Source organism: Trematomus bernacchii, unplaced genomic scaffold, assembly GCF_902827165.1.
Source record: "Trematomus bernacchii unplaced genomic scaffold, fTreBer1.1, whole genome shotgun sequence".
NCBI lineage: Eukaryota > Metazoa > Chordata > Actinopteri > Perciformes > Nototheniidae > Trematomus > Trematomus bernacchii.
This window is the reverse complement of record NW_022987686.1, coordinates 2,222,705-2,233,994: the sequence shown is the minus strand read 5'-3', so window position 1 is coordinate 2,233,994 and position 11,290 is coordinate 2,222,705. Positions and strand designations below refer to the sequence as shown.

The following is an 11,290-nucleotide window of genomic DNA, read 5'->3' as shown; positions in this document are numbered from 1 at the left end:
GTGTTATTAAATATAAAGCCTTACATATTCCTGAATGCAAGGTCAAAGGTTTGTAAGCCTCAATTATATTTTAATTGTAGTTATTTCCCAGCAGCATTGGATGGACATGTCCACACGAGGAATACTCTTCTTGTATTTTCCATATTTTCCCAGAGGGTGGAGCTGTATGATATTCAATATGTGACCAGAGGAGAGGTTTGTCACCCTTTGTTGCATCTAAAATAGGTTAGATAAAGGACGCTGATATGGACACCATAATGTGCATGTTGCCCAGTACCTAAAGCAGAGCAGGACTTTTGATGTTTTTGCAGAGAATTAGACGGGATTTCCCTTTGAATCATTTTTTCCAAGTGAAACCAGATGTTCCACATTTAGTCTTTAGAGCATTCCCAAAACTCTCCCTGACAATAAGTGTAGCGATAGGAAACAACACCATAACAATGGATTCAATATCTTATGATTTATTTTTAAAGGACAGGGTACTTTTGATCTGTAGAAAAATTATATTGACAACATAAATTGTATAGAATTATGATAGAAACAGGAAACTGATGCCAAAGAAGAAGCAATTTAAACATCACACAAAGAAGAAGTAATCGCAGTAAAGGTACTGTACATCCTTTGGCTCCTTTTTCTTTCCTTATCAAAGGTCAGCAAGCTCAAAGGCTGAGGGTATCACACACACGTATATAAAACACAGTACATACATGAGAGCACTAGTGGCAACAAGCCTCACTGGAGGCACACCCATGTTATCTCACAAGAACAATTATGACGATTAAATACAGAGCTTTACATTCAACAGCCATTTCCAAACATTAACCTGCAAAACTACGGAAACCCGATGTGTTTCCTTAAACCTGCCAATGACCAGGGTTTTCCAACCACTGTGTAGTCAAAATAATATTCACTAACCTCAGTTTCTGCTTTTCATTTACTTTCTTTTACTCTTTTTTCAAGATATCCCTGCTTAACCTACACTCCCATTTCAGTTCACATGAATGTTCAAGGCAGTGACATCTGGAGAATAGGACGGCAAGGTCTGGCTGTGGTTTCCATCTCCAAGGCAACCAGCTAACCACAGAGGGAGCATTGACACTGTAGGCTATGCTACAAATTGTATTATGTTCACTTGGAGAGAAAGAAAGAGCCCTTTGGTAAATGCTGTCAATAATAAAACATGTTCCCATCCTTCTGCTAACATAACCACCACTTCCCTATACACACTAAATAATGAGCAGGTATTCTTGCTAATGATTACATTTTAAATAAAGCTTTTGTTAACTTATACAATGACTAAGCCACATCAGTGCTTTGAGCTAAAGCTACCATGCTAACATGCTCACAATGCTAACAGATACAGCAAATATAATGTTTACCATGTTCACTTTTTTAGTTAGCTTGTTTGCATGCTATCATTTGCTAATTAGCATTAAACACAAAGTAGCAGATAGCATAGCTAAATATAAAAGGCAATGAATACAGCGTATACACCCACAACGGTATTGCACTTACATAAATCTATTGTTAGTTTTCATAAAAGATAGTAAAGTGGGATGATAAGCATAAATATGAAATGTGAATGCCAGTGTAGCGTAAAGCACATCTAAGAGATAATATCTCAGCTGGAGGTACGTTCATTCATTCAAAATGGTCAAACCACACACTGTATGGAGTGTAAAGAACATGAGCAACATGGCGCAGTATCATTGGGTCATTGAGTTTGGAAATATTTTTAAAAAAAAATCCCTGGCAGGCATCTGGAGTCAGAGTTCTTTAGCTCGTTTTGGTCTGTGTGTGTGTGTGTAAAATGATGGCCAGATTGGCACCGTTTTGGCTGGAATCTGATGGACGGAATGATTTAAAAAACAAATGCATCTACATACAAGTAGATTAACTGTGAATGCATAACTGGCAATTGCTCTCATGCTGTTTCCCCTTCCTTTTTCCTCTGTTATGAGAACACAGAGCTGCGCTGGTTGGCCTCCCCGACCTTCTCGAAGAACATGAAATCCTGGCAACACAGAAGGAAATGACCTCTTTAGACACATATTTAAAAAACAATTGCTGCTATTCAAATCAAAATAACCGAGTTACTTACAATGAGGAAGCAGGCGCCCATGAGAACAGCTTTCACCTTCACGTCCAGGTCCAGCGGGAACTGGATGCCAAAGTTGTCCGTGTCTGTGAAGACTTCCTTCAGAAGGCCGCTCCACTGCTTACTGATGCGACCAACCGACTGGCCACTATCTTTACCCTTCAGCTGCAGAGGAATAAGAACCATTTCTTAAGGACGGCATGTCAAGTGAACTATACTATGATCCTATAATGTTATATACTAAAAGTGCAAAACTTAAGTGTGTCCATATGTTAATTCAAATATATAGTTTTAGAATTAGACTTATTCACTTTCTTGAAGAGATTGAAACCACCCATGTTGGTAAGATAACAATTCTATGTGCAATATACACTTTTTTTTAACCATACTTATAACTGTCTGCTACTTAACTACTTTTATATGTTCACTTTTCACAATGCTGCTTCTTGCTTTTAACCATGGATGTGTGTAATGTTTACTTGCCTCTTTAGTCAATTTGTTAGAAGACACATCTTTCGTTACCCTTTTATCTTTTTCCCAAAGCGGTATCAATGTAAATTCCCCCGCAGTGGGACGAATAAATGATCCCTTTTTCTGATAAATATGAAGCTACTGGGAGATTAGCATACTGAAATCATAACAGGAAACAGCTAGCCTTGCTGTGTACAAAGGTTTGTCTGTAGCTTCATATCTAAAGGACAGATATGAGTGTTCTTGACCTTTTTCTAACAAAACGGTCAAATAGCCTCACCTCAAAGTTGACGTCCCCACAGCAGTTGCAGGCGAAGCAGGGCCCGTCCAGCTTCAGCAGGGTCTCCTTGTTAGGTCCCTGGATGGAAAACTTGGGCAGGCAGGGGTGCCAGTCCTGTTTGACGTAGCCTATGGTGGTGCCCGGCGGTGCCTGGACCTCCATCTGTGGGTCACAAACATGCCATACAATTATAACGTTATCGCAGAGAGATTGAAAATTCTTCCTGACAGCTATAAATACAACATCACGGGGTTTAGCGTGCCACAAATGTCCACGGGACAGCAGGATTGATTCTCACTGCTTCATTGTGGCGTTACAAAGGTAACACATCTCACATGGCTCCTGTCTGAACAGAACCGCAGTTTGTGCAGCTTGGGTTCGATCCAATGGGAACATACCATACAGAGATGAGATTAGACTGAGAGAGAGCTTTCTCAGAGCCGTTGCAGAGGATCGGGGGAGTCTAGGAGATAGTTTGGACGGACAAAGGGCCATTCATAGTCTTAACAAAACCCTGCCTGAGCACGCTGATGCACAAAGACATCCAAGCGCCACTCAGAAACTCAACAGTAACACAAGGCGAAGGGAGGAGAGACAAAAGCCTCTGAATATGAGCCACTGAGAGCTATGAGGGAGCAGATTTGTATGTTTAATCAATGCTATTAGAGGTAACTTTGCTGGGGTAAAAAAGTTGACAGAAATTACCCGATGACCCTGTTACACACCGCATCAACAGTTTCCTAATGGGACTATTGGTTCAAATAGTGGTCGTTAAAACGGAATATAGCGCAACAGGGGACATTGTTTCCAGAAAGCCTAATTGCTGATGAATTTTGAATGCTCTGGGCACAAGACATTGACATTGTAAGGATGTAGCAGAAGAAATATCAGCGAGAGATGTCTCAAAATCTGGAATAATAATACCAAGATCTGTCTCTAAAGGAAAAGGCTGTTGGCAACAAAAAATAATCTAATATAGCAATTTGTGGTTTGTTTTGATTTCCTGGGTGTTTTTTAATCTGGGAAGCACTTTATTCCTGAAAATGACCCTCTACGTTTTTCAATCATTGTTGTTTTTATGTCCTAACCAGTAAAGCTTGATTATGAATCAACTTCTTTATCAAGTTATTTTCCATTGGAAACTCTTTAGAACTTCAATAAGGTTAGGTATTAACAACATCATTAATGGAACAAGTTATCTTGGCACACTATGAGCAAATATGATAACAAAGATATCAGTGAGTAATCCTAATGAACTATTGATTCAATATTGGTCTTGGTGTGGTACATCAATATAATGTTAGGCTATTAAAAGTGATTTTGACCTCTTGCAGGCAGCAGGGAAACCAGCAGGAGACGCAGCGGAAAGGCCGTATGAGGCGGATCACCTCCCGGTCCATGGTGTCCTTTATCTTCATGTCGAAGCTGCGCAGCGAGCCGCAGCAGTTCCTGGTGCAGCAGTCGTTCTTCTCTTTGGCGTTGTAGATCTTCTGGCCCAAACTGTTCTTTATCTCGTACTGGTTGTTGGTCTCAAACCCGATGAATGCTGGGCGGGAGAAAGGAAAACGGGTGGAAACAGTGAATAACAAAGGGCAGATAAGTAATGAATTCCAGGGACAAGTGTCACATTATCATTTGATTTATAGTGAGAGGTTTAAAGTTTGCCAAAGCTGAACAACTGCTGAGGGTTATGTGCTGCTTGCATGAATGGATAAACAAAACAAATCTTACCTTCTAGGAGTTCCACTTTTTGATGGATCAGGATCTGGTCAATCTAAAACCACAAGAGAAACAACGTCAGACAGGTAACAAAATACAAAATATGTTCATCTAAAAGTCTTGTTTTTCTTAAAACAAAGAGGAAATTGCGATTATATAACTTATTTGGAATGCAAAGCAGCTTCTTTCATGAATTAGCATCAGCCACAGACTCAATGCTAGTTTCTGTTTAGTCATGTTCAGTAGGAGGGGTTGAGTACTTTCCCATGCAAACTCAGTATTTGTCTGAGACCACATAGTCATTTGCTGTGTCTTTGTTTGATGAAGAGTACATGTAGGTTAGTATGTACAAATAAGGAAACTTACAGTTACGCGAGCAATAATCTTAAACATTTGAAAGGTTGTGATGACTGAGTTCATACTATACTTTATTTAATTGGGAATAATAATTGATAAGTGCCCAAACTAAAGCCAAATAACCTGTTTTACTGTCATTTACTAAATGACCATCCACTGTAACTTTACTGTTGATTTGAATTCAGATCTCGAGACGTGCAATAAACTAAGCAGTACAAGAAGATAAACGGTAAACCAATAACAGCAGCTTTTTCAACGTCAACGTCTGTTCACAACTGCTAACAATAGGGAGCCCTCAGGCCATAACAGGTGTCTTATCAAGAATAACTATGAGACTTCCAGAGTACAAATTCCAGATGTTAAGGTGTGGTGCATAAATCAGACAAACACACGAGTCTAAGCAAAAGTTAAATGCAGTAGCTATTCAAGTTGTCCCACGTGATTTCCCCCTCCTACCTGTGTGAGGTATTCGAGCCCCGGGGGGACGCCGACCGGGGCCGCAGCTGCCATGGCGGGGGCGATGGCTCCGGGGGGGGCACCGTACTCCGGGACAGGGCCAGGCTGATACATGACAGGAGGCGGGCCTTGGTTGTAGCCCGGGTTGAAGCCTGGTGGAGGGGCTTGATGGGGGTCTACGTACCCCCCATGAGGAGCGGGATAAGGGGCTCCCGATTTGTCGCCGTACTGAGCCATGGGGTAGGGTGAGTTGTTGTAAGGGCCTGGGTAACCTGGGAAAAATATACTTTGATATCAGGTTCCTGTACAGTCTTTTGACAGAAGTAATACGAATATTTTAAAGAAGCTACACAGTCGTGGTTTTGTAACAGTAGAAAACCACATTCAAACTGAAACTGATAGATACATTTTAACCTTGAAACATTAACAAAAGATAAGATAAGATAAGATAAGATGGACATTTATTAATCCCCGTGTGGAAATTCAGTTGTACAAAGCAGCAACAGGGTAAGCGTGAAAAAAACAGGACAGCAAAGATTCACACAGATTAATAAAATCAAAATCAAGAAACAAATTAAAATAATAATGATAATAATAAAAGACTATGAAATAGGAGATGAGTAAAAATAAGAGTAAAATAACTGTCAGCATATATACATATTTGGTCATCTAAGTTATGAAGTACGGAATAACATAACATAATAAAATGGATTAAAATAACTCAAACTAAGAACAAAACAAAGAAATAAAAATCAACATTATAAACATTAAGGATAGAATTACACAGAAAAACACAAGTATCTAAAAACTGTTATCAGACGTCACAGACAAGTGCAAGTTCTTACCTAATAAAATGAAAAGCTGTCGACAAAAACGCAGCTCATTAATACAAAACGGTGGTATACACAGAGGAAATCCTGATCTGTGTGTCTTGATCGCAGCGCGTTGTGCTCGTAAGTGTGAGAGAGTGTGTGTTTACTGCGGATCATCCCCCCTTCTCTCTGCTGTTACCGCAGAGCCAATAAGCTACTTATTACCCAAGCCACAGAGGAGAGAGGAAGCAGTTACAGGGGAGCACATCAACAGGCAGTTTCAACAGTAAAACCCTATTGAGCGGGCGGTACAGTACAATCAGTAAGGGTTTCGGGGCAGTTAACTATGTCATGTGCACTTACTTTTCTGCTTATTTTGTTTACCATGGATATGTAGTCTACTCATCTAATGTTTGTCCTTGGGCAAGACACTTCACCTGAACTTGCTCCTGTGGGTATTGTCCACAGTAGACCATTACATGTATGATCTGTATGTGTATTTGTAAAGTGCTTTGAGAGTCATTGATAAAGCGCTATAATAAATATAAGGATTATTATTGGCCTTTATCTTATCTGTATCTGTCCTGTATTGTCTTTTACCTTCCTTTATCTTCACACAACAGGCAGTATGAGAAGAATAGATCACTTTTTGAACGTTAAAGCATGTAAACATGTCACAATAGAAGCACAAACTACAAATATGAACCTGAAAATGAGCATAATAGGGACTCTTTAAATCGCCCTAATCTAAGTCACTCCTCTGTGTGACTAGTCAGTGACAACACATGTTAAGTATTATCTTTGTGCCATGCACTGGAGTCAGTTTCATAGCTGACCAAACTGGTTTTTGTTGTCATAGCAGGACAGTCCATCAAAAACCAGTCTTAAAAGTCCTTTTCATAGTGGGATTAATATCATGGTCATAGGTTAGCATTCAGTTTAATTACCAAACCTATGTGATGTTTAATCTCAAAACAAATGTGGATTAAAGCCATGTCTAAAGAGTGCAAAGGAGGATATGAGTAATCTGCTTCGTGAACTTAGAGGCTTGTTGTTGCCCCACCCCTTTCAACATTCCTTTCCTTACTAGCAGGAAACAAACCCAAATGTTAAACCTTAGCAGGACGGCAGCCCTCGTGTATTTACACAAACAGACACACCCACACAATAGTTACCTTTTCACCTCCTAAACTTTTCTTTTCCATCCAGAGGGAGGAGTATGCTTTACCAACGGCCAAAATCATGTTTTTCATCTCAGGTTGCGTGCAAGCATTCTGGGAATTTATTTCAGATTTCACCAATTTGGCAAGGATAACATTCCTAAAACCCCCATTATGGAATCTGGGGGTTGAACAGGTTGCCTATTCATGTCAAAAATGATGCTCAGTGAAGGCCTAATGGAAACTTCTACTTCATCACCTAATCATTTCCAGAGCGGCAGCTCTGGAAATGAAAAAAGAGGAAGTACTTAAGCAAACATGTAAAACTTTTATAAAAGTGAAGTAGAAGCTAATGATCTTCACATTTTCTGACTTAAAATTCAAACTACAGATCTGAAAGCACTTCTTAGTTGCTCCACACTTCAAGCTTCTTACCAGGAGCAGACATGGCGAAGAGTTGGATGAATCTTCCCTGGGCTCGGAGTAAAGGAGGTTGTACTTCCCTGTCCTGTCCCGCAGTCTCTATGGGAAACTGGAGGAATGAAAGGGTAGGGGTGGGAGGGATGGAAAGGTTGGGGGTTTCACATAAACAGAAAGTGACCATGAAAAACAGTCCAGCAACATTTAACCACAATCATGTGAAGAGACTTCTATTATTCTTTAAGCATGTTTTTTCCCACATCATAATGGTTGCATGTTTACAACCAGCTTACAACATAGTTCATAAGACCAGTCTGTACTTCAGCCAGAAACATCATGTGATGTGATGGAAACTAAAGGGCAACTCTTTTGTTCTTGAAGCAACAGGTTTTTATTTATAAAATAATGGGTGTGACATGTTTTAGCTGAAGCAGGGGTCCGGTCATTACTGTTTCTATTAGTTCCACCTATTGATGCTTTTATTTAGCCATCATTACTATTCGTATTTGCTTAATTAACCTGAACTTCCGGTTAAGACAAGGTTTAAAAACAAGTCTCTTTGAATAGATCACTTTTTAAAGCATAGCCCACATTCATGGTCCTCCCCTCTATTTAAATCTATTTCCGCAAAACACGTGTTAAACCCAGATAAACCCCTCTGATCCTTGACGTATTGACAAGAACAAAACATGTAAATAACGCAGACATCTCACCTCTCTTGGAGCGGGTTACTTATCAGTCCCAATTAGACAAATAACAGTGAAAACCAATAAATCCAAGGTGGGGGGAAATTGTCCAATAAAAGGTGCCAGAGGCTTTTTTCTCTCGGCTTCTCCCTAACCTGTTCCTCGTCGCCGCTCTGCTGCCGTCACTCCTCCCTCCTATCAATATTTTTGATGTTCCCCTCCCACTTTTAGGCTCATGCGTCCTTGCATACGACCTTTATTTCGTTTTCGGTCTACTTCTTCCTTTTATAAATATTAGAGTTATCAATTAGCTGGCGGGAACTTGAACCTAAGTATTGTGTTTTCGCCGTGTCTCCATGTTCTAGTATCGCATTGGCTGTCGCATACGGGGACTTGCATCATGGAATGGAAGCATGTTATTATCTGCAGAAGTGGGCGGGTCTGTCAATGTTAGCACCAACCACGAGAGGGCGTCAATACCCCAGTAATGACAGGCACATTTAAGTATACTCAAATAAAAAACGATATTAAATACAGAAACAACTCCAAGTAGTAACCAAACATTGTATAGAAATACAAAGTTAGGTAATCCTACTTATTCTGCCGAAAAATAGATGAAGCCTTGTTGGACTCTTATCATGAAATAGTTTGGGGTCTTGAAAGCTGCAGGCCTTGTGTTCTGTACCTTAAATCTTAACCTATGAATACATTAACGTTTCAGCTGTCGGTAAATGTTAGCTAAAAACTAAAATAAAAACGTGTCAAACAATAGTTTATACTTTACTTTTCCCCCCTCTGTAGTGAAGTACCTTCACGTTAGCATACTTAGTAACTTAGCATAGTTGGGTGATTCTCTGAATCGGGTTCCTTTTGGGTCTTTACATTTTTGAAAAATGAAACTACATTTTTTGCATTTTTGATCATAACATCTGGTCGTGGACTACTTAAAACTTTGAGAAAACAAATGTTCGCACCTCAGGCACAAAATATATATATAATTACTAGGAATTTCCTTGAACAAATGTGACGGGGTTGAATGTGACGGGGTTGAAGTTTTTGGCAAAAAGTAGCCATGAGGCCTTGTTTAGCTAGCACCACATGGAATTTGCAAAACTATTGTTTAATTTTTCCTAAATAATTGTTTACTACAAGTAATTCATACAACAGAGTTGAAATGTTGAGTTTGACAATCTCAATCTGACAATAAAAAAATGAAATATAGGTAAGAAAAGACACTTGCCTTTCTTTGCCGCCTTTTCCTCGACTTCTGTGATGTCACTCCCTCAATGCAGATGTCACATGGACTGATCCATTATTTTAATAGGGGGGTAAAATCATAGGGTAAAATGTATAGCGTGACGGGGTTGAAACAAACTGAGGGAGAGTGCAATTTCATAGATAATTCATGTATTTTTTCAGATTTCTTTTTTCTCAGTTAAAAGTACATACGCATTGTGATTATAAGCATCAAAATGTTGGTATAATTGGCAATTATTATTTGTTTAATATTCAATGAATATGTGATGATGCTCAGTGAGGAAATGCAAAAATGTGTGTTGTCTACTACTACTACAAAGACAACTAATTATTATAAAACAAAAACAAAATATATATATTTAGTTTTACATTGTAATGCAAAACACCCTGTTTCTTTAATTCAGTGCTTTAAAAATACATTTTGTAGTTTCCTTTCATTTAAAATCTTTGAAGTAAGTTTGGGGGACACAAAGGGCACCCGATTCAGAGAATCACCCAGTTACAAAACAGGCCTGAAGTGTCTCTGAAGCAGTGTGCTAAATAATTCGACCTACTTGAATAATACAATTAAATACTTTTTCACTACTGACTCCAAAACAACAGCAAAATAGACGCAATGTATAACTTACAACCTGCCCTACTAACTTAATTAAATTACTAAAAATGTTGGCTAGCAGTAGCACTTAACTACCCAAAATACCTGGCTAAAAGAAAATAAGAACAATAGGGAACAAACAAGTAGGCTAAGCCAGAATGACACTGAATATTGAACTTCATTTTTTCAAGTATTTTGTGTTTTGCAGTACACTTTAATACTTATAACTTGAGTAAATAAGTAGGTAATTTATTTTACAGCATAGAACATGTTGTAACAAATAACATTAATGATGCTGCATTTAATTTCAGTTGGTGTTTCACATCGTTAATGCGATTGATTACACACCTGTGGCAAGTTAATTACCTTATGTGATCCCTTCTGTTCAGTTCAAGTGTCTGTAAGTCTGTAAACAACACAATCATAACTGATTTGTAGTGATTGCGCCGAGGCTTCGGGGAGTGTCGAGTAATCGCCGAAGCTTTTTGTGAAGCTTGTATCGAGGCTTATATCGTTTTGGGCCAGTGACGTCATCGATGACAAACGAAGCCTCGCTGCCTGTCGATACCACGTGACTGCTTCAGAAAGTGCTTTAGATCGGTTGAACCCCTTTATATACAGTCTATGGTTGAACCACAACGCTAATTACCCATGGATGTATATGATATTACCCCTCCTGTACCCGGGCCCGGCGACACGATGAAATTAAGAGAGCTCAGACCCTCACTTATATAGAGGTCGGAACATATCATAAGTGTAATTAAATAAAAGCGTAAATAAAAGTAGGAATAAAAACATAAATAAATGAATAAATACAGGAATGTGTTTTCAGGTAGATTCAGCGTGTGGGCTGTGGGTCAGCTGGAAAGCAGTTGACTCACAACCGCAAGGTCCCTGGTTCAACGACTTAAGTCTTTTTTTTTGTTTATAAAAGCTACAGCTAAATGAGATAATGTAGTTAATAAATGTATTATTTGAT

General features: G+C 39.1%; 1 protein-coding gene across 2 annotated transcripts; it reads right to left on the bottom strand.

Annotated features, from left to right (window-relative positions):
* Positions 1-445: 445 nt before the first annotated feature.
* Positions 446-8,784, bottom strand: LOC117488098 (phospholipid scramblase 1-like). 2 transcript variants are annotated; one of them, XM_034136848.1, is made up of 8 exons: positions 8,487-8,784; positions 7,789-7,885; positions 5,382-5,653; positions 4,581-4,623; positions 4,175-4,395; positions 2,850-3,011; positions 2,102-2,263; positions 446-2,014 (listed from the first exon to the last, which is right to left on the bottom strand). In XM_034136848.1, the coding sequence occupies exons 2-8, from the start codon at positions 7,799-7,801 to the stop codon at positions 1,955-1,957; spliced, it is 933 nt and encodes a 310-aa protein (XP_033992739.1). In that variant the 5' UTR covers positions 7,802-7,885; positions 8,487-8,784; the 3' UTR covers positions 446-1,954. The 2 variants fall into 2 exon arrangements, with proteins under 2 accessions (XP_033992739.1, XP_033992740.1); XM_034136849.1 differs by lacking the exons at positions 7,789-7,885; positions 8,487-8,784 and adding an exon at positions 6,227-6,553.
* Positions 8,785-11,290: the final 2,506 nt, after the last annotated feature.

Excerpts from the sequence above, each read along its gene's own strand:
- LOC117488098 (XM_034136848.1), bottom strand. Across the intron at positions 4,396-4,580 it reads AAAAGTGGAACTCCTAGAAG|CATTCATCGGGTTTGAGACC; the intron begins GTAAGATTTGTT and ends TCTCCCGCCCAG. Across the intron at positions 2,015-2,101 it reads TGGGCGCCTGCTTCCTCATT|GATTTCATGTTCTTCGAGAA; the intron begins GTAAGTAACTCG and ends CTGTGTTGCCAG.